Source organism: Carcharodon carcharias, chromosome 20 (assembly GCF_017639515.1).
Source record: "Carcharodon carcharias isolate sCarCar2 chromosome 20, sCarCar2.pri, whole genome shotgun sequence".
Classification (NCBI taxonomy): Eukaryota; Metazoa; Chordata; class Chondrichthyes; order Lamniformes; family Lamnidae; genus Carcharodon; species Carcharodon carcharias.
Window position 1 is genome coordinate 34,515,597 of NC_054486.1, and position 23,592 is coordinate 34,539,188.

The following is a 23,592-nucleotide window of genomic DNA, read 5'->3' on the forward strand; positions in this document are numbered from 1 at the left end:
GGATGTTAGTGTAAAGAGATTTCCAGTTTCCCAGAGTGTTACAGGGCAGTTTAATTTCAGAGTAAAGCTCCCCCTCCCCACCGCATACATTGTGCTTTGACTTCACTGTTCAATAACCACCTCCCTGATTAACCACAGATTCTACACCAGCTGCCCATGAGTTCTCTGAGCGAGCTGGCCAAATTAAGAAGTGGGTAACTCTGCACCCAGTAGGAACTGGTCTGAGATTTCTAAAACTCATCTTGCATGGGCGCCCTTTCTAGCCAATGAATAGAGGAGACATTGATCCAAGCAGCCTGGGACTGGATGAAAAGAGGTGAAAAGAAACAGTTTACCTAATCCACTGTGTTATAATCTACTCTTGCCCAATTAGCTTTTCAGAGGTCACAAGTTGAGAACAGCTGCTAAAGGTCAAGGGTTACGTTATGGCAAAGCAGGACTTCTGTTAACATCACACAGTAGCATCAGGAATTTGAGGAATCTTTGAGAGTCATGTACTTATAGACGGTCTCTCGGAAACGCCGATCCCTGCTCAGCTTCCTGGCCGTTTCCTTCAGCTCCTCCATATTCTCTTCCCCTTCACCTTGGGGAACGTTTAAAGAGTGGGAATTGGTCACTGAAACAAAGGTGTATATGGAAGGTGAGTGAACTCAGGCATCTCTGACCAGCTAATAGTCCCAGCAGCACTGCAGCTTAATTAGGGGCTGTTTATAAACAACAGCAACTTGCATTTATATAACAGCTTTGACATATTGAATTTACAGCCCAGAAACAGGCCATTGCTAGTGTTTATGCTCCACATCAACCTCCTCCCACCCCATTTCATCTCCCCTTATCAACATATGCTTCTATTCCTTTCTCCCTCATGTTGTTATTCATCTTCTCCTTAAATGCATATATGCTATTCACCTCAACCATTCCCTGTGATAGTGAGTTCCACATTCTCAACACTCTTTGGGTGAAGAAATTTCTCACTATTCTGAGTAAAGAAGTTTCTTCTGAATTCCCTATTGGATTTATTAGTGGCTACCTTATTTTATGTCCCCTAGTTTTGGACTCCCCACAAGTGGAAACATCTTCACTAGGTCTCCCCTATCAAACCCTTTCATAATCTTAAAGACCTCTAACCGGTCACACCTCAGCCTTCTCTTTTCTAGAGAAAGGAGCCCCAGCCTGATCAATAGGTATCACAAAACATCCTACCATGCTTCACAGGAGCGTTGGCAGACAAAATTTGATACTCTGCCTAGTAATAGAAGATTAGGACTATTTTAAAGGTTCGACATGAAATGCAAGTTGTTAATGCCATGGAGTTGTTCAAGTGCATCTGCGAAGCCAGTCTGAAGCAAATGAGCCTTTGCTTACATATCCTTCAGCACTGAGCTTGAATGTACCAATATCTTGCCTTTCTCCTCCATCCACAGGTCTTTGAAAACCTAGTCTAGTTGAGGCCATTACAGTCAATAATGTCCCTGAGTCTGTGCTCAGTTTGTCAGCTTTCCCTTGAGTGGGGAGCAGAGGGAGGGGATATGACGCCCGAATGGCTGGAGCTTGCTCCTGATCGTTATTCCATGGCCCTACTGCTGGAATTGTGCACACAAAGACATCACTGGGGAGTCACACTATGTGTTGTGTGCCTTATCAATATCCTACCACAGCCCCATCAAAACTTCCAAACATAAGTAGGGTTGCCAACTCTAATTCAATTTCTTCCTGAAGGATTTATCACAAGACCCACCCCCATCCCCTACCATTGGCCACCTGACACATTCATGTTCATGGAGCCATGCCCCAACATTCTTATCATTGGTCACCTGACAAGTCAATCCTCAGAGCCCTGCCTTCCCACTCCAATTGGAAAGTGAACTGAATCTTCCTTCCCCGATTGAACACTTCTTGACTCTTAGTCAAACACCCTTTCTCATGTCTCTGAAATGTTATAATCAATAGTCAAAAATATTTAAAGCAAATGAAAAAGCCATTTTTTTAATGCCACAATGGTTTTCTACTGGGGTTGCTTGCAGCAGTGCCCCTGAAAGGAAGCTTCAAATCCTGGAGAGCCCAGGACAATCTGGCAAAGCCTAGGATACAAGCCTTGAATGTCTTTCCCATGCAATACATAGTTAGGACCCCGAATGTAATTTTATAGAACACTTGGGCGGAGCTTGAGCTGGAACTGCCTCACCCACATTTACTGCTGTCCAATTGTGCCAGAGATTTTAAAAATTGCTTTGCTACATGGTGCGAGAGGAGATCTTCTCCTCCAGCCTCCACAGAAAAATCGGGAGCCACTAACAGCCATATTTAAAAAGAGCGGGAACTGAGAGTCAGAGCGGAGATCTAAAAAGAACGGGAGTTGGACTCGGGGCGTGAGGACAGAGTGATAGTTCTAGGGAGATTCAGGACTGAAAGCGGCATGAGGACGTCACGATTCAAAAAGTGACACAACGCAGGGGAGGCAGCTGATTGATAAGTAGGGTCAGGTACTTCTACTTTATCTACTAATTGAACTGCTGCAATCTATTAGCTTAAACAAAATAAGGTGAGGACTTTGGACTGTAGTGGAAATGTTTGAAGTGGAATAAGGCCCTAGCATAATTAACATTCTTTAAAGGGTGTAACTAATGAGCTTAATCTGAAGGGAAGTCATGGCAGCAGAGCTTGCACCTGTGATATGCTCCTCCTGCACTATGTGGGAAGTCATGGACATTTCCAGTATCCCTGGTGACCATATGTGCAGGAAGTGTGTCCAGCTGCAGCTACTGGCTAACCGCATTTTGGAGCTGTGGGTAGATTCACTGTGGAGCATCCGCGATGCTGAGATTATCGTGGACCGCACATTCAATGAGATGGTCACACCGCAAGTAAAGACTGAACAGGCTGAAAGGGGATGGGTGACCACCAGGTAGATTAGAGGAAGGCAGATAATACAGGAGTCCCCTAGTGGCCTTACCCCTCTCTAACAGATATACCGTTTTGAATAATGTTGGGGGAGACGACTTCTCAGGGGAAAGCAGCAGGAGCCAAGTCCATGGACAACGGGTGGCTCTGCTGCACAAGAGGGGAGGAAGAAGAATGGCAGGGCTATAGTGATAAGGAATTCAATAGTAACGGGAACAGACAGGCATTCTGTGGCCACAAAAGAGACTCCAGGATGGTATGTTGCCTGCCTGGTGCCAGGGTCAAGGATGTTTCGGAGAGGTTGCAGGGCATTCTGAAGGGGGAGGGTGAACAGCCAGTGGTCGTGGTACATATTGGTACCAACAACACAGGTAAAAAAAGGGGATGAGGTCCTACAAGCTGAATATAGGGAGTTAGGGTGTCATTTAAAAAGTAGGACCTCAAAGGTTGTAATCTCAGGATTACTGTGCTAGCGAGAGTAGAAATAACAAGATATATCAGATGAATATGTGGCTGAAGAAATGGTGTAGGGGGGAGGGATTCAGATTCCTGGGACATTGGGAGCGGTTCTGGGGAAGGTTGCATCTGGGCAGGACCGGGTCCATGGACAATGGGTGGGGTGTTAGCTAGTGCAGTCGGGGAGGATTTAAACTAGAATGGCAAGCGGATGGGAACCTGAACAAGGAGACGGAGGTGGTGGAAACAAGGATAGAAACAAGAGATAGAAAAGTAAGAAGCAAAAGTGAAAGGCAGAAAAAACAAGGACAAAAGACAAATGGGGTCATAGTGCAAAATAAAGCTAAGATCACTAACAAGGTTAAAAAGACAAAAACATCCAGGGGTAGTCAATATTTAGGAAGACAAATAGGGAAAGGAGGTGGGGTAGCATTGTTAGTAAAGGAGGAAATCCTTTGTGGGCAATAGTGAGGAAGGATATTGGCTCGGAAAATCATGATGTGGAATCTGTTTGGGTGGAGATAAGAAACAGCAAGAGGCAGAAACATTAGTGGGGGTGGTCCACAGGCCCCCAAACAGTAATGGAGATATAACGGAAGGCATTAAGTAGGAAATTAGAGATGCATGCAATAAGGGTACAACTGTAATCATGGGTGACTTTAATCTACATATAGATTGGACAAACCAAGCTAGCAATAATACTGTGGAGGAGGATTTCCTGAATTGTGTACATGATGGTTTTTTAGACCAATACATTGAGGAACTAATCAGAGAGCAGGTTATCCTAGACTGGGCATTGTGCAATGAGAAAGGATTAATTAACAATCTTGTTTTGCAGGGTCCCTTGGGGAAGAGCGACCATAAAATGATAGAACTGTTCATTAAGATGGAGAATGAAGAAGCTGAATCCAAAACTACGGTCCTAAATCTAAATAAAGGGAACGAGTTAGCAATGATGAATAGGGGAACCTTACTAAAAGGGTTGACAGTGGATAGACAATGGCTAATATTTAAGGAATGTATGCATGTATTACAACAATTATTCATTTCTGTCTGGCAGAAAAATAAAACAGAAAAAGTGGCTCAACCTTGGCTCACAAAAGAAATTAAAGATAGTATTAGATCCAAAGAGGTGACATATAAAATTGCCAGAAAAAGCAGCAAGCCTGAAGATTGGGAGCAATTTAGAATTCAGCAAAAGTGGACAAAAAGATTGATCAAGAAAGGGAAAATAGAGTACGAGAGTAAACTTGCAAAGAACATAAAAACTGATTGTAAAAGTTTCTATAAATATGTGAAGAGAAAAAGATTTGTGAAGACAAACATAGGTCCCTTACAGTCAAAAAGGGGGAAATTATAATGGGGAACAAAGAAATGGCAGAAGAATTGAGCACATATTTTGGTTCTGTCTTCACAAAAGAGGACATAAATAATTTCCCAGAAATGTTAGGGAACCAAGGGGCTAGTGAGGGGGAGGAATTGAAGAAAATCAGTATTAGTAAAATAATGGTGCTCGAGAAATTAATGGAGTTAAAGGCTGAAAAATTTCCGGGGCCTGATAATCTACATCCCAGAGTACTAAAGGAAGTGGCCCTGGAAAGATTGGATGCATTGGTGGTTATCTTCCAAAATTCTACAGACTCTGGAGCAGTTCCTACACATTGGAAGGTGGCAAATGTAATCCCACTATTTAAAAAAGGAGGGAGAGAAAAAAACAGAGAATTACTGACCAGTTAGCCTAACAACAGTAGTGGGGAAAATGCTAGAGTCTGTTATAAAAAATGTGATAATTCTGTTCTGTACTTGGAAAGCATTAACGGGATTAGACAAAGTCAGCATGGGTTTATGAAAGGGAAATCGTTCTTAACTAATCAACTAGAGTTTTTTGAGGATGCAACTAGTGAATAGATAAGGGAGAACCAGTTAATGTGGTGTATTTGGATTTCAAGAAGGTTTTTGATAAGGTCCCACATAAGAGGCTAGTGGGCAAAATTAAAGCACATGGGATTGGGGTGATTATACAGGCATGGATTGAGAATTGGTTAACAGACCGGAAACAGAGTGGGAACAAATGGGTCTTTTTCCAGGTGGCAGGCTGTGACTAGTGGTCTACCGCAAGCATCGGTGCTTGGGCCCCAGCTCTTCACGGTATATAGAAATGACTTGGATGAGGGAACCAAATGCAAGTTTGCTGACGACCCAAAACTGGGTGGGGTTGTGGGCTGTGAGTTATGAGGAGGATGCAAGGAGGCTTCAGGGTGATTTAGACAAGTGTATGTGGGAAAACACATGACAGATGAAATGTGTATAACGTGGATAAATGTGAAGTTATATGCTTCAGTGTGAAGAACAGAAAGGCAGAGTATTATTCAAATGGTAATATATTGAGAAATGTGGATGTACAAAGGGATCCAGGTATCCTTGTACACCAGTCAATGAAAGTCAATAGGCAGGTGCAGCAAGCAGTTAGGAAGGCAAGTGGTATGTTGGCCTTCATTGCAAAAGGATTTGAGTTCAGAAGTAGGGATGTCATACTACAGTTATACAGGGCCTTGGTGAGGCCACACCTGGAGTATTGCGTGTAGTTTTGGTCTCCCTACCTAAGAAAGGATATACTTGCCATAGAGGGAGTGCAGCAAAAATTCACTAACCTGATACCGGGGACGGAAGAACTGTTGTATGAGGAGAGATTGGTTTAACTGGGCCTATTTCACTAGAGTTTAGAAGAATGAGAGGGGATCTGATTGAAACATATAAAATTCTAACAGGGCCGGACAGATTGGATGCAGGGAGGATGTTTCTCCTGGTTGGGAGCCTAGAACCAGCCACAGCCTCAGGATACAGGCCTGGCCATTTAGGACTGAGATGAGGAAAAATTTCTTCACTCAGAGGGTGGTCAACCTGTGGAATTCTCTACCACAGAAGGCTGTGGAGGCCAGGTCACTGAGTATATTCAAGAAAGAAATTGATAAATTTTTGGATATTAGGGGCATCACTGGGTATGGAGAGAAAGCGCAAATATGGCGTTGAGATAGAGGATCAGTCATGATCATATTGAATGGTGGAGAAGGCTCGAAGGGCCGAATGGCCTACTCCTGCTCCTAGTTTCTATGTCCTATGCTCTAAGTCCTTGCCTTGCACATGTCCTCTCCCCACCTCCAAGCACTGATTCAAGGCGGGGCAGGCAACCCAGCCAGCGATAGAATGTAGTACTGAGAGAGTGCTGCACTGTTGGAGATGCTATCTTTCGAATGAGATGTAAAACTGTGGCCCTGTCTGCTCTTTCAGGTGGACGTAAAAGATCCTGGGATCATGAAAGGCGCTATAGAAAAACAGGTCTGTCTTTCTTCAGGTATTTTCTCCAATGGAACAGGTCTGCCTATTGGGAAACTACTGTGGAGACATTTCCAGCAATGCTGCAATTCCATCTGCTGGTGGAAAGGCAGCAAAACAGAAGCATTGGAAAAACCATCCTGACTTCCAGTAGCACCATCATGTGGTGATATTCCAACATCAGACAATATAGCAAGGAAAAGTCAAAAGGAATCTTATATTTACAATTTAAACAAAGTTTTGTTGGGTGGGTTTGTTCATTACTATGGGCGTGGAAAACTTGCCCACTCTTTAGGCGGAACCTTCATGTCCCACCAGCAGCAGAAGCATGGCGGGCGGGGGAACATAATTTGGCATGAGGTCAAAATCAGTTTCCCGATGTTGGGATGAACTTTTGGAATTCTGTTCTCAGGACTTTAAAGGCGGGTTAAAGATGGGTTGAATTTCCCGACGAACAATGTTAGGAAGAACTTTTGCATGCATTAGCATGTTATGATGCTCATTAAAAGGCCACCTCACCAGAATTAAGTTTCCCTGCCAAATTAAGTTCCCCTACCATTCAGAAATTAGAACATTCACTTTTACAACTGCATATACCGGGCGAGGTAGACTCCTTACTTGGTTAACAGTGAGTTGCCGCTGCATTGTCCTCTTTGGGGACTGTCTGTAAATGCCAGCCTATGCTTGAGACCGGGTGGTGGGTGCAAGTTGCATGGAGGATGACCAAGGAAGTGAGGGGGGCTTAGCTGGGAAAGGTGGAGCAGTGGCCGGGCAAAGGTGCAAGGGATAGTCTAGGCTATCCGGGTGCCTCCTTTAACATGGTGCCTGGACCTTCAACCCCATAAGGTAACAGTGGGGACAGGGACTTCCTGCCTGTCCCCACTGTGAGAATCATTGAGCTCCTCGCAGTTGCATCTTTAATGAGCTAACCATCACAAGATTGTGCATGATCAGGCATCCCAGCCCCCAATGGGAATCACTCCCTCTTTTGCGCCCGCCACCGAACATGAACTTCAGAGCAGAAGATTCCACCCTTTGTACCTGTGTCAGGGTGTAGAATTGCTGTGTTGGAACATAATGAGTTAGCTGAAGATTTCCTATACTGTTTCCATTGACAGCTGACTTCTGTGAGAACTTGTTAATTTAACGCCACCAAATGTGCACCTCAAGGTAAAGGTTTTCCTCCAAGCTAATTTTGTCGAGGTGCCATGCAGTAGGAGGACACAGGAACGACAACATGCAGTTAATGTGGTTTAAACTGCTCACAGCTCTTCTCAGGAGTGTTATTAAACAAAATTTGACATCGAGCCACATAAGATATTAGGATTGGTGACCAAAAGATTGGTCACAGAGGTAGACTTGAAAGAACATTATAAAGGATGAAACTGAGATAAAGAGGCACAGACGCTTGGGGAGGGATTTTCAGAGCTTAGGGGTTTGGGAGCTGAAGGAACAGCCAACAATGGTGTGGTGAAGGTAATTAGAGATGCTGAAGAGGTCAGAGTTGGAGGAGCTCAGAGAATTCAGAGGTTTGTAGGGCTGGAGAAAGAATCAGGAGTGAATCCTTCAGAAAGAAGCAGACAGGAATGTATTAATACAGCCAGGGAAAAGTGAATGGACAATATTTATACAAAGACATACCCAAAGATGAATCATGAGTGGACCAATGTGATAGTCAGAAATATTGAGAAAATAAAGAAACAAAAGGATATATGAAAAGTCAGGTATAAATGAGAGATAAAAAACCGTTTAACCAAGATTAGGCTTTTGGATGTATTGAATTCCAGGTCTCAGCAATGAATGGATCATTCCACATTACACTACGTAGAATTTACAGCACAGAAACAGGCCATCCGGCCTAACTACTTATGCTCTACATAAGCTTCCTCCAACATCCCTTTATTGAACCCCATCAACAAATCCTTCTGTTTGTCTCTCCATCAGTTTTTCCAGGTAATTCTGTTTTTGTTATGTATTTATCTTGTTTCCCCTTAAATGCATCCATATTATTCACCTCAACCACTCCACGTGGCAGAAAGTTTCATATTCTAACACCTCTCTTGGGTAAAGAAATTTCTTCTGAATTCCTGATTGACTTTTTTTGGGATGATCTTATATTTATAAGCCCCCTAGTTTTGGACGTCTCCACAAGTGGAAACATTTGCTCTACAAGTTTCAACCCCCTTGATAGGATCATACAGCACAGTAGTCATTTGGCCCATCATGCCTATGCTGTTCTTCAAGGATGTTCTTCCAAAAGTGAAGCATGTTGTGGTTCTCATGACAGGTACATAGAAGATACCATACAATCTAAATCATTTATTCTTTCTTTAAATATCTCTGCATCCAGAACTCTTCATATTACCAAATACATTTATACCCACAGAACCCAGTTTGGTTTGATCCCAGCAAATGACCAACCCTTGTTTCTTCCAATCAGTCCATGTTCTCTCCCATCAGGTAATCCCTTCCAACTCCTCTAGGGGAAGCTAGGGTAATAGGGTAATCACCCAAGGGCCCAACCTCCATTAGCTCCCAATTATCTCAGTTTCAATTTGGTGGAGAGTGGAGACCCAGCTCCATATTCATCACCAGTACCAAGGATCCAATAGGTTGCTGTAATATATCAAACTCTTTCACATCTTGTCCAAGGAGGAAAACCAGCAGCGGTAGAATAGGCAGTGAAGTGAGGATATATTTAACCATCAATTACTAGTCATCGCATTCAGTAACGTCCTGAGTTTGCAGTGACCACAAGTTGATGCAGTGCTGAATTTGACAAGGAACAAGTAAGGTGAGACACAACTGCTTCTTCCCCTTGGATTACGATTTTGTCAGCAACATTCTGTAGCAAGTTAATGGGCAGAGCAGCCTTCCCTTGCCAGATGTTGCTAGCACAGCACAAACCAAAGAGTATCAGACCGTGACTGGAGATTCATGGCTTTAAGCATAAGCACTCAATCCAAACATCCATGGTATTTTTTTTCCCTGTCACAGGTAATCAGAGTTTGGAACCCTGTGTCCTTCTCTCCACTTGGTGGATGAAATTCAACAGTGGATTTCAAATGCCACCTGCTTCGCTAGTGAGAGCCTCCATGGATTGAGCTGTAACAGTTCCACTCCAACACTCACCGCGATTCACCGCCACTCCTGTCTTACGCCTCCGCCGCTATCCTCAGTGATCGAAACCTGCCGCATGCTGAAGGAGAGAAAGATGGCGACTGGCAGTGACGTCCATTAGAAGAGGCCCATTAGACTCAATTCAATTACCAAACACAACTCATCGATAACCCAGCCTGTGGGCCGAGGCAGAGCTGATATCACCAAAAGCATTTGACGCCATTCCTACCCACATCCAACTGTGTTTGGTGTCACAGAGCATGCAAAATGCAAGCTATTCCAGGAGCAGTGCTGAGGCCAATTCCAGAACAAGAGAACCAATATGCACTGGAGGGAGTGAATGTGAACTGGGAGGACTGTTTGTGAATAGGAGGTAGAGAGTGTAAACTGGAGGGAGTGTATGTGAACTCAGGAAGTGAGTGTGATCTGCGGGAGGAGTGAGTGTGAACTGTGGGCAGTGAGTGTGAAGTATGCAGGGAGTGAGTCTGAAATTGGGGGAATGACTGTGAACTGGGGTAGTGTGAGTGTGGGCTGCGGGGGAAGTGAGTGTGAACTCAGAGTGAGTGTGAACTGGAGGGTGGTGAGTGTGAACTGGGAGAGCGAGTGTGAACGGGGGGTGGATGAACAAGGGGGGCTGGATGAACAAGGGAGCGAGTGTGAAATGGGGGCCTGAGTATGAACTGGGTGAGTGTGGGGGGAGAGGGCATGTGTAAACTGGGGGAGTGAGTGTAAACTGGGGTCTGGTGAACATGGCAGTGAGCGTAAACTGTGGGGGAGTGAGCGTGAACTGCGGGGAGTGAACTGGTAGGTGGTGAATGTGAACTTAGGGAGCTTGAGTGTGGGCTGTGGGAAAGTGAGCATGAGTGTGAACTACGGGGGGGAATGACTGTGAACTGCAGGAGGAATGAGTGTGAACTGCAGGGGAGGTGAATGTTGATGAGGAGGGGTAAGTGTGAGCTGGAGGGGGAATGAGTGTGAACGGGGGGAATGAGTGCGAACTACGGGGGAGTGAATGAACTGGGGGGAATGAGTGTCAATTGCAGGGAAGTGAGTGTGAACTGGGGGAATAAGTGTGAACTGGGGGAGTAAGTGTGAACTGGGGGAGTAAGTGTGAACTGGTGTATGTGAGTGAAACTGGGAGAGTGAGTATGAACTGGGGGGCTAGTGGCCGTGAACTGTGGGTGGGTGAGTATGAACTAGGGGAATTGAGTATGCACTGGGGGCAGTGAGTGTGCACTGGGGTGGAGTGAGTGTGAACTGCAAGAGAAGCAATCGTAAACTGGGGGTTGGTGAATGTGAAGTGGAGTCCGGTGAGTGTGAACTGAGGGACTGAATGTGAACTGGGGTAGTCAGTGCGAACTCAGGGGGGGTGACAGTGTGAACTAGAGGGGAGTGCACGTGAACTAGAGTCAGTGTGAACTGGGGGAATGATTGTGAATTGGGAGGAGAGTGAGTGTGAACTGCAGGTAGTGAGTATGAAATGGGAGTAGTGAGAGTGAATTGGGAAGGACTGAGTGTGAGCTCCCAGGAAGTGAGTGTGAACTTGGGGGGACAGTGAGTGTGAATTGTGGGGAGTGAGTGTGAACTGGGATGAGTATGAAATGCGAATGAGTTAGTGAACTGCAGGGGAGTGGGTGTGAACTGGGGAAGTGAGAATGAACTTGGGGTAGTAAGAGCGAACTGGGAAGAACTGATTGTGAGCTCCCAGGAAATGAGTGTGAACTTGGGGGGAGTGGGTGTGAACTGGGAGGGGGTGCGTGTGAACTCTGGGGAGGTGGGGGAGTGAGTGTGAACTCGGGAATTGAGGGTGAACTACAGCAGAGTGAAAGCAAACTAGATGGGGTGGGTGTGAACTTTGGGGATGAGTGTGAACTTTGGGGATGAGTGTGAACTTTGGGGATGAGTGTGAACTTTGGGGATGAGTGTGAACTTTGGGGATGAGTGTGAACTTTGGGGTGGGATGAGTTTAAACTGGGGGGGGGATGAGTGTGAATGTAGGGGAAGTGAATGTGAATGATGAGGGGGTAAGTGTGAACTGCAGGGGATGAGTGTGAACTGGGGGAGTGAGTGTGAACTGCAGCCCGTCAGTGTGAAGTGCGGGCAGTGAGTCTGAACTGGGGTGTAATGAGCGTGATCTGTGGGAGGAGTGAGTGTGAACTGTGGGAAGTGAGTGTGAACCATGCGGGAGTGAATGAACTGGGGAGTGAGTGTGAACTGGGGGAGTCAGTGTGGGCTGTGGGGGGAGTGCGCCTGAATGTGAACGGGGGCTGAGTGTGTACTAGGGTGTGAATGTGAACTGGGGAGCAAATGTGAATTGGGGGTGAGTGTGAACTGGGGGCTTGTGAGTGTGAACTGGGGGCTTGTGAGTGTGAACTGGGGGCTTGTGAGTGTGAATTGGAGTCTGGTGAGTGTGAACTGGGGTAGTGAGTATGAACTTGCGGTAGTCAGAAAACAAAAACAGAATTACCTGGAAAAACTCAGCAGGTCTGGCAGCATCGGCGGAGAAGAAAAGAGTTGACATTTCGAGTCCTCATGACCCTTCAACAGAACAGAGTAGTCAGTGTGAACTCAGAGGGTGGTGTGAGTATGAACTGGAGGGAAGTGAACGTGAACTGGAGTTAGTGTGAACTGCGGGAGTGAAAGTGAACTGGGGGCCTGAGTGTGAATTAGGGACATCATGCCTGACAAATCTATTAGAATTCTTTGAGGAGAAAACAAGCGGGATAGATGAAGGGGAACCAGTAGATGTAATGTATTTCGATTTCCAAAAGGCATTTGATAAGGTACCACACTTAAGGCTACTTAATAAGATAAAAGCCCATGGTGTTGAGGGTAGTATCTTAGCATGGATAAACGTTTGGCTAACTAATAGAAGACAGAGAGTTGAGATAAGGGGGGCATTTTCAGGATGGCAACCTGTAACTAGTGGAGTGTCACAGGGATCAGTGCCGGGGCAATAATTATTTACAATATATATTAATGACTTGGATAAGGGAAGTGAATGTACTAAGACCAAGTTTGCAGGTGATACTAAATGGGAGGGGGGGTGGGGTGGAGGAAGGCAAGTGATGAGGATGAAACAAACAGTCTACAAAGGGACATGGACAGGTTAAGTGAGTGAGCAAAAACTTGGCAGGTGGAATATAATGTGGGAAAATGTGAGGTTATGCACTTTGGCAGGAAAAATTAAAAAGCTGAATATTATTTAAATGCAGAAAGCTGCAGCACGGAGGGATTACAGGGCCCTCATGCATGAATCACTAAAAGCTATCACACAAGTTCAGCAGGTAATAGGGAAGGCAACTGGAATGTTGGCCTTTATTTCAAAGGGAATGGAGTATAAAAATAAGGAAGTCTTGCTAAAACTATACAAGGCACTAGTTAGAGCACACCTAGAGTACTCAGAGAATGGAATTTTACGGCAGCAAGATTTTACATTCCCACCAAAGTCAATGGATTTTAGAATGGCTTGCCGCATTTTACGGTCCCATCTCTGCCGCAACAGAGCTGTAAAATTCCAGCTATAGACTGATAGAAGTTTACAGCACAGAAGGAGGCCATTTGGTACACCGTGTCTGCGCCAGTCAAGAAAGATCTGACGACACTAATCCCATTTTCCAGTGCTTGGCCCATAGCCCTGGAGCTATGGCAACGCAAGTGAATATCTCACACAACCACTCTTTCAGGCAGTGAGTCCCAGACTCCCAACATTTTCTGGGTGAAAAAATTTCTCTTCAACTCCCCTCTTAGCCTTCTACCTCTTATCTTAAATCGATGGCCCCTAATTATTGAACCCTTTAGTAACCCTCCTATCCACCCTATCTATGCCCCTCATAATCTTATACACCTCTATCAGGTCCCTTCTCAACCTTTGCTGCTCCGAGAAAACAACCCCAGCCTATCCAATCTTTCCTCATTGTTCAGACCCTCCAGCCCAGGCAGCATCATGGTAAATCTCCTCTGCACCCTCTCCAGTGCAATCACATCCTTCTGTTAATGCGGTGACCAGAACTGCATGCAATACTCCAGTTGTGGCCTACCCAGCGTTTTGTACAGTTACAGTATAACCTCCCTGTTCTTGTATTCTATGCCTCGGCTAATAAAGACAAGTATCCCATATTCCTTCTTAACCACCTTATTTGCCTGCCCTGCTACCTTCAGGGATCTGTGGATATGCACATCAAGGTCCCTCTGAGCTTCAACACTTTCCAGGGTCCTACCATTCATAGTGTAATCCCTTACCTTGTCCTCCCCAGGTGCATTACCTCACAATTTTCCGGGTTGAATTCCATTTCCACTGCTCTGCCCACCTGACCAGTCCATTGATATCCTCCTCCAGTTTACGGCTTTCCTCCTCACTATTTACCACCCTACCAATTTTTGTGTCATCTGCGAACTTCTTGATCATACATTTAACTCCAAATCATTTATGTATATCACAAACAGCAAGGCCCCCAGCACCAAGCCTTGCGGAACACCACTAGAAACAGACTTCCAGTCACAGAAACATCCCTCCACCATCACCCTCTGCTTCCTGCCTCTCAGCCAATTTTGGATCCAACGTGCCACTTTGCCTTGGATCCCATGGGGTCTTACTTTCTTGACCAGTCTGCCATGAGGGACCTTATCAAAAGCCTTGCTTAAATCCATGTGGACTACATCAAATGTATTATCCTCATCAACACTCCCGGTTAGCTCCTCAAAAAATTTGATCAAATTTGTCAAAATGACCTTCCCTTAACAAATTCATGCTGACTATCCCTGATTAATCCGTGTTTCTCCAAATGCAGATATATTCTGTCCCTCAGAATTCTTTCTAGTAACTTGCCCACCACTGAGGTTAGACTGGTCTGTAATTTCCTGGTCTATCCCTTTTTCCCATTTTTAATAATGGGACAACATTAACAGTCCTCCAGTCCTCTGGCACCTCACCTGTGACCAAAGAGGATTTGAAAATTACTGCCAGGGCTCCTGATATCTCTTCCCTTGCCTTCCTCAACAGCTTGGGATACTGTGAACAGTTTCGGTCCCCTTATCTAAGGGGAGATATACTGGCTTTGGAGGCAGTCCAGAGAAGGTTCACTAGATTGATCCCAGGTATGGAGGGATTTTCTTATGAGGAGAGGTTGAGTAGGTTGGGCCTATACTCATTGGAGTTTAGAAGAATGAGAGGCGACCTTATTGAAACATATAAGATTATTAGGGAGCTTGACAGGATAGATGCTGAGAGGTTGTTTCCCCTTGTGGGAAAGTCTAGGACCAGACGGCATAATCTCAAAGTAAGGGGTCACCCATTTAAGACAGAGATGAGAAGGAATTTCTTCTTTCAGAGAGTACTGAATCTGTGCAAATCTGTAGAGGCTAGGTCATTAAGTATATTCAAGGCTGAGATAGACAGATTTTTAATCAGTAATGGAATCAAAGGTTATGGGGAAAAGGCAGGAAAGTAGAATTGAGGATTATCAGATCAGCCATGATCTCATTGAACGGCTGAGGAGACTCAATAAGCTGAATAGTCTACTTCTGCTCCCACGCCTTATGGACTTATGGCTGGGAGAGTGACTGTGAACTGAGGGTAGTGAGAGTGAACTGGGAATGACTGAGTGTGAATTGCCATGAACTGATTGTGAACTAGGAAGGGATGTGTGAACTGGGGGGAACGAGTGTGAACTGCAGGGGGAATGATATATGAACAGCGGGGGAGTGAGTGTGAACTGGGGGGGGAGAGTGAGTGTGAACTGGGTGGGGAGAGTGAGTGTGAACTGGGTGGGGAGAGTGAGTGTGAACTGGGGTGGGGGGGCTGAGTGTGAACTGGGGGGGAGTGAGTGTGAACTGTAGGGGGAGCGAGAGAGAACTGGCAGGGACTGAGTGTGAACTCGGGACAGTGAGTGTGAACAAGGAGCATTCAGCCCCTCATGCCTGCACCGCCATTTAATAAGATCATAGCTAATCTGATAGAAACCTGAAATCTGCATCCCACCGATCCGATAACCTTTCACCCCCTTGCTTATCAAGAATCTATCCACCTCTGTCTTAAAAATATTCAAAGAATCTGCTTCCACCACCCTTCCAGGAAGAAGAGTTTCATAGACTCACGACCCACTGAGTGAAAAAAATTAGCCTCATCTGTTTTAAATGAGCAACCTCTTATTTTTAAACAGTGGCCCCTAGTTCTAGATTCTCCCACAAGAGGAAACATCCTCTCCACATCCACCCTGTCAAGACCCCTCAGGGTCTTATATGTTTCAATCAAGTCACCTCTTACTGTTCTAAACTCCAGCGGATACAATGCTAGTCTGTCCAACCTTTCCTCAGTGGGGGAGTGAATGTGAACTGCAGGAGATGAGTGTGAACTCGGGAGCAAGATCTGAGGGCTGGCAAGTGTGATCTGAGAGGGTGAGTGTGAACTGGGGGTAGTCAGTGTGAACTCGGAGGGGGGTGTCATTGTGAACTGTAAGAGTGTGTGTGAACAGGGGGACTGGGAGTGAACTGGGGGAATGAGTGTGAATTGCAGGGAGAGTGACTATGAACTGGGGGTAGTGACTATGAAGTCGGGGTAGTGGGAGTGAACTGGGAAGGACTGAGTGTGAACTGCCAGGAAGTGAGTGTGAATTTGGGGAATGTGATTGTCGACTTAGTGGGGAGTGAGTGTAAACTGTGGGTGGGGTGAATGTGAACTGGGGGAAGTGAGTGTGAATTGCAGTGAAATGCATGAGAACTGCTGGGGTGTAAGAGCATGAACAGCTGGGGTGTGAGAGCGTGAACAGCTGGGGTGTGAGAGCGTGAACAGCTGGGGTGTGAGAGCGTGAACAGCTGGGGTGTGAGAGCGTGAACAGCTGGGGTGTGAGAGTGTGAACAGCTGGGGTGTGAGAGTGTGAACAGCTGGGGTGTGAGAGTGTGAATTGGAGGCACTGAGTACAAACTTGGGGGGGCACTGAGTGCAAACTGCAGGGAGCAAGTGTGAATGTGAGGCAGTGAGTGTGAACATACAAACAAGAAGCAGGAGTAGGCCATTCAGCCCCTCGAGTCTGCTCCGCCATTTAATAAGATCATGGCTGATCTGATAGTTACCTGCAATCTGCCTCTTACCTACCCCCAATAACCTATCATCCCCTTGCTTACCAAGAATCTATCCACCTCTGCCCTAAAAATATTCAAAATCTCTGCTTCCACCACCCTTCCAGGAAGAGAGTTCCGAAGACTCACAAGCCTCTGAGTGAAAAAAATTTACCTCATCTCTGTTTTAAATGGGCAACCCCTAGTTCTTGATTCTCCCACAAGAGGAAACATCGTCTCCACATACACCCTGTCAAATTTCCTCAAGATCTTATATGTTTCAGTCAAGTTGCCTCTTATTCCTCTAATCTCCAGCAAATACAAACCTAGTCTATCCAACCTTTCCTCTGTGGGGGAGTGATTGTGAACGGGGGAAGTGAGTGTAAACTGCAGGGGGAGTGAATGTGAACTACAACAGGGTGAGTGTGAACTGGGAATGACTGAGTGTGAACTAGGGGGAGTGAACATGACCTGGAGTCAGTGTGAACTGTGGGAGTGAGTATGAACTGGGGTTCACTGAGAGTGAACTAAGAGAATGAGTGTGAATTGGGGGAGAGTGACTAAACTGGGTAATAACTTTGAAGTGAGGGTAGTGGGAATGAACTGGAAAGGACTGAGTGTGAACTGCTAGGAAGTGAGTGTGAATTTGGAGAATGTGAGTGTTGACTTAGTGGACAGTGAGCATAAACTGTTGGACGGATGAGCGTAAACTGTGGGTGGACTGAGTATGAACTGGGGGAGTGAGTGCGAACTGGGGGCACTGAGTGCAAACTGCAGGGAGCAAGTGTGAATTGGGGGGAGCAAGTGTGACCATGAGACAGTGAGTGTGAACTGTGGGGGAGTGAGTGTGAACTGTGGGGGAGTGAGTGTGAACTGGAGGCAGTCAGTGTGAACTGCAGGGGAAGCAAGTGTGAATTTTGGGGGAGAGTAACTGCACTTGCGGTAGTGAATGTGAATTAGGGGTGGTGAGAGTGAACTGGGAAGGACTGAGTGTGAACTGCCAGGAAGTGAGCATGAACTGGAGGTGGGGAGAGTGAGTGTGAACAGCAGGGGAGTGAGTGTGAACTGTGGGAGTGTGAGTGTGAAATGCAGAGCGAGTAAGTGTGAACTGTTAGGGAGTGAGTGTGAACTGGGGGGCATGAGTGTGAACCGGGGGAGTGAGTGAACTATGGGGGAGCACGAGTGAACTGTGGGGGATGTGTGTAAACTGCGGGAAAGTGAGTGTGAACTGTGGAGGTGGGGAGTGAGAGTGAATTGGGGGGGTGAGTGTGAACTGTGGGGTAATGAGAGTGAACTAGGAAGGACTGAGTGTGAACTGCCAGGAAGTGAGCATGAACTGGAGGTGGGGAGAGTGAGTGTGAACAGCAGGGGAGTGAGTGTGAACTGTGGGAGTGTGAGTGTGAAATGCAGAGCGATTAAGTGTGAACTGTTAGGGAGTGAGTGTGAACTGGGGGGCATGAGTGTGAACCGGGGGAGTGAGTGAACTATGGGGGAGCACGAGTGAACTGTGGGGGATGTGTGTAAACTGCGGGAAAGTGAGTGTGAACTGTGGAGGTGGGGAGTGAGAGTGAATTGGGGGGGTGAGTGTGAACTGTGGGGTAATGAGAGTGAACTAGGAAGGACTGAGTGTGAACTGCCAGGAAGTGAGTGCAAACTGAGGGGGAGTGAGTGTGTCCTGTGGGGGAGTGCCTGTGAACTGGGTGACTGTGTAAATTGGGGGGAAAGAGTGTGAAATGAGTGGGAGTGAGTGTGACCTGCAGGGGAGTGATTGTGAACTGGGGGAAGTGAGAGTGAATTGGGAATGACTGAGTGTGAACTGCCAGGGAGTGTGAACGGGTATGAATTGGGTGTGGGGGGAGTGAGTATGAACTGTGGGGGAGTGAGTGTGAACTTTGGGGGGAGTGAGAATGAACTGGGGGGAGTGAGTGTGAGCTGGGGGGGAGTGAGTGTGAGCTGGGGGGGAAAGAGTGTGAACTGGGGGGGAAAGAGTGTGAACTGGGGGGGAAAGAGTGTGAACTGGGGGGGAAAGAGTGTGAACTGGGGGGGAAAGAGTGTGAACTGGGGATAGTGAGGGTGAATTGGGAATGACTGAATGTGAACTGCCAGGAAGTGAGTGTGAACCAGGGTGGAGGTGGATGAGTGTGAACTGGGGTCAGGAGAGTGAGTGTGAACTGCAGGAGAGTGAGTATGAATTGCAGGGGAGTGAGTGTGAACTTGGGGCAAGTGAGTAAAATGGGGGAGGTGAGTGTGAACTGGGGAGGTGAGTGTGAACTGGGGAGGTGAGTGTGAACTGGGGAGGTGAGTGTGAACTGGGGAGTAGCAAGTGTGAACTGGGGAGTAGTGAGTTTGAACTGGAGGGAGTGAGTGTGAACTGGGCAGAGATATTGTAACAACCATGGAAAGGTTTTTAAATTGGAAAGTTTGAGAGTCAGGGTTAATAGTTTCCTCTTCTTGTAGTCCAGAAAGAGCTGAAACTTGTCAAAGGATTTTCCCCACAATCTTCCACCACATCTGACGTTATTTTGACTATGATAGTAGATAAAGTGGTGACGAAATGTCACAAGCCTACATTCAAGCCTGGGGTTTTTTGGGTTGTGAAGTTTTGTTTCTTGAGGGTCTGTGTCAGGTTGCCTGAAACAGATTAGCCAGTTTTGGCACAATTTCTACCTTGGCCCAAACACAAGTTACAGCAAAAACTGCTGCATCATCGTCTGGTGACCAGGGAAGCCCATCATCCAATTCTTCAATTTTTAACTGAGTGACCAACAGCTGTGGTTGGGAACCCTGGGCTTCAGGGGGTTTTTATCAACAAAGTCAACAGAAAGAGATACAACCAGTATTTATTTAATGCCCTTAGATGTCTCAACCCTTCACACAGCGTCAAGTCAAACAAAATCAATCACGGATATTCAAGAGGCCGTAATTAGACAAACACATATCTTGGAAGATTGTGCGGCTGGAGGAGATTACAGAGCTGGAAAGACTGAGGCCATGAAGGGATTTGAAAACAAGGGGCAGGAATTTTAAAATTAAGGAGTAAAATATCGTTAGATTGTATTAGAGAGTCAACTGAAACAAAAATCATAAAATGGAAACAAAATAATAGTCCCACAGAAAGGGCATGTGGTTTTTCAGTCCCTTTGGCCCTCTTATGACTCTCACTGACAATGACTGAGGGCAGACTCTTACAGCTCAATTAAGCAGCCGTTACTGCCTGGGGCGATGGATGGGGAGGGGGAAAATTCTGTCTGCCGCCCAAAACAAAGGGCTCTGAATTGGAGGAACTGGGATGCCCCACCTGAATTTTGCAGTCAGCAGTCCAACAACCAGCGTAGAATCCTCAATTGCAAATTAACCAGCCTCAGGCTCGATGCTCATCTATTTGCAGGCTTGTCCAAACAGTTGATCAGGTGGGCCTTCAATGGGCGTCATTGAATCAGCCAGGTCTTTCAATGCAGCCCACCCCAGCACCAGTTTTAGACTACGAGCATCCAGTAGTTATGAGTTGAAATTAACCCTGATGAGTGTTCCAGGCTGTTCAACCAAAGGAGACTCACAATCGAACCCTATTCCAACAGCTGCCCCAGGGGGCCGCTGGATAGAGATTAGCAAGTCACTGTCCCCAACCCTGGTGCTAAGGCCAATTATACCATACCTGCACCACGCACCCCCCCCCCACAACAAACCCTCCACACTGTTGCCCTAAGGTGCGACCAGCAAAGACTGGGGGTGGAACATCGAACTTCCCTTTGGCTAACTGGATAAAATCACATGCAGTGATAGTGAGAGAGCAAAGAGCAGGACAAAGCTTTACCATTTCACCTGTGAATGCCTTGCAAAATAAATCAGAGGTAGTCTTTTAGACATTGTTCTTCTCGCTGAGGCCTGACACAAAGAAACTAGCATGGAACCAGGAAGGCACAATACTGCATGGCAGATAGGATTCTGAATGGGGTAGAGGCAAAGGGATCGAGGGTCACAGACTCGCAAGTCATCAGAAGTAGCAACACAAAGCACTGGGGTTCATTTCTAGAGGGATTGAACTGAAAAGCAGAGAAGTTACCTTATAGTTGTATAGGTTGTTGGTTAGACCACATTTGGAGCACTGTGAACAGTTATGATCTCCATATTATAATGAGAATGTACAAAAATGATACCATACAGGGTTAACTGATCAGGCTGGTGGCTCTTTTCTCACAAAACAGAAGACTGAGAGTTGATCTGATAGAGGACTTTAAGACTGTGAAGGTTTGTCAGGGCTGGCATAGAAGAGATGTTAAACAGCCTTGAATCTTTCCATTAATTCGTACTATTTCCCAAGGGAAGTGCATGAAGATAGAAAAACAACAACAACACCATCCTGTCAGACTGTTAGTCAGCCTGTGAATCCTTCAACAACTTCAAACTATTCCCCAAGGGAGGAGTGTGAGGATTGATAAACAGCAAGAGCAGGAAAAAAACAAGGTTGGTTTTCCAATCACTGGTACACTTATGGATGATGTGTCATCCTGGGAGGTGCAACAATAGGGGTAGTCTCCCCATTGCACACACACAAGAGCTGGGAGAAGGTCAGTGGAACATGGGTGTGCAGGGGGAAAGAAAAAGAAATCTGAAAAGGAAAAGGGTCTCTTCTTCAATCAATTGCATTGGCAGTTCAAGGTGGAGGGTTTGGGGAGTGTGGGGAATGGGGTAGAGAAGAATTTCACCCAGCAAAACTTTCACTTCTCTTCCCCCAGTAATTGAAGTAAGTTGTTTAATGCTTTGTAATGTTACAATACCTATTTCCACCCCCCACTCCCCATTCCACCAGGACTGAATCCCATCACATTGAACAGGAAGCTCTTGCATTATTGGATAAGACTTACCAAAAGAGTTCCAAACAGCAGTGGACTTCCTCCGACGGAACCTGCAGCTCTTTATCCTGCGGGCTGCAGCCCTTTGCACATACACTGAGTTCTTCATGATTACAGGAAGATTGGCATCAATCTCAGCCTTCCTGATACACTCCTCAAAGAACTCTGTGGAAGACAAATGGTAGGCAAAAAATTAGGAGCCCTCGTGGGCGAGTTGAAAAAACACAAGACTAGACGGCAGGAATATGTTTAGCTATTGGAACATTGATTGCTCGCTTCAGGATCAGCTCCCACCACAGGCCCCAAGCTCATTATTCCAACGTGTATGTAGGAATAGGACATTCAACCTCTCCAGCCTGCTCCAATATTCAATTAGATCATGGCTGATCTGTATCATAGCTCCATGTACCCACCTTGGTTCCATAATCGTTAACACTTAATAATTATCTATCAATCTTAGTTTTGAAATTTTCAACTGACCCCCCAGCCTCTTTGAGGGGAGAGATTTCCAGATTTCCACTACACTTTGTGTGAAGAAGTGCTTCCTTACATCACCCCTTAATCTTCTAAATTCATGAGAATACAAGCCTAGTCGAGTGTTAGCGAGGCTGTGGGTTGAAAGGTTATTGCTGTGATTTCCCATTGCTCCCAACAGCACCTCCACCCATTACACTCAAACTGAGTGACGAGATTGCAACAATTAGGAAGAAAATTGAGATTTGGAAAATTAGATTGAGCAGTGGAGTTTCAGATATGTTCTCACAACTGACTGTTTCTGAGAGCAAACACAATGACATTTGTGTGTGTGAAAGAATTATCATTGATCATCTCACAATGTTGGCAGAGTGCTTCAGTGTGTTTATTTTCAAAATGTTAACACATTGGTACAATGGAGTTTGGGATCCATTTTCAACATTTACTAGACATCTTGCTGCCTAAACAGAAAACAGAAGAGTATTTGTGGAACACTGCTGTGACTGCTCGCTGAGAACGAAGGGTGGAAATCTTCCAGGCTCCTCAGAGGTGGTTTGGAAGCAGGAATGGGAGCAAAATTTGAAACTTGCGCATAAGATTGACTCCCTGGCGTATTCCTGCCTCCAAGTGATCTCGCTGGAGGTGTGGTCAACGCAGCAGTGATTACCCACCCAACAGGGACATGCAGCCAATTAGGACACTTAAGGAACCAACTGGAGTCAAGTTGCTAACACTGCCAGGATCTTCCTAGCATCAGAGCGGTCCCCCATTGAGTTGAGAGGCCGGCAGCAACTTGGAGGTGGCTTCCTGGCAACAAGTGGGAAGGACCTATAAACTTCCTGTCACTGGCCCCATAAATGCACCATTAAAGAACAAAGGCCACAGCTTAAGGCATACCCCTTCCTTTCAAGGGGTTTCCCTCAACACTGATGGTCCTAAGAACTGTGGGTGTTTTTTTAATATATATATATATATATATATATATTAATCAGGCTTCTGAGAGCGCTTCCATTTTGAGGTGTCCTCATGCTCCCTTATCTGCCACAGCAGTGCCCTGACCACCTTTCCAGATGGGGCTGTGGTGCGTCCAGTTGTGCCTGCCCTCCAATTGGATCTCCTGCCTTGGGAAACCACCCACCCCTGCCCACTGCAGAGGCTGCCTCTTAATTGGCCATCTCCTGTTGACTTTTTCACGCCTCTAAGCCAGAAATTGTCCTGAAGCCTGAAATTTTTCAAAGGGCAGAAGATTGCGCCCTAAGTTTGAGGAACAAGCGCCTTCCCAGTTTTTGGTCATTTGTTGCTGCAAAGTATCCAGAATTAATAAAAGAACCAGTGAAAATGTTGCTCACTTTCCCAACAACAAACATTGCACAGCATCATTTTCTGCTGTGGCACAGGG

At 46.0% G+C, this 23,592-nt stretch overlaps 1 protein-coding gene across 1 annotated transcript in view; it reads right to left on the minus strand.

Moving 5' to 3' along the window:
- Positions 1 to 464: 464 nt before the first annotated feature.
- Positions 465 to 23,592, minus strand: part of plekhd1 (pleckstrin homology domain containing, family D (with coiled-coil domains) member 1) — a 101,963-nt gene continuing 78,835 nt past the window's right edge. The window contains exons 12-15 of the mRNA XM_041214170.1: positions 21,732 to 21,884; positions 13,182 to 13,187; positions 2,196 to 2,234; positions 465 to 571 (exon numbers count right to left, since the gene is read on the minus strand). Coding sequence (XP_041070104.1) covers positions 465 to 571; positions 2,196 to 2,234; positions 13,182 to 13,187; positions 21,732 to 21,884 — 305 coding nt within the window. The remainder of the gene's footprint in view (positions 572 to 2,195; positions 2,235 to 13,181; positions 13,188 to 21,731; positions 21,885 to 23,592) is intronic.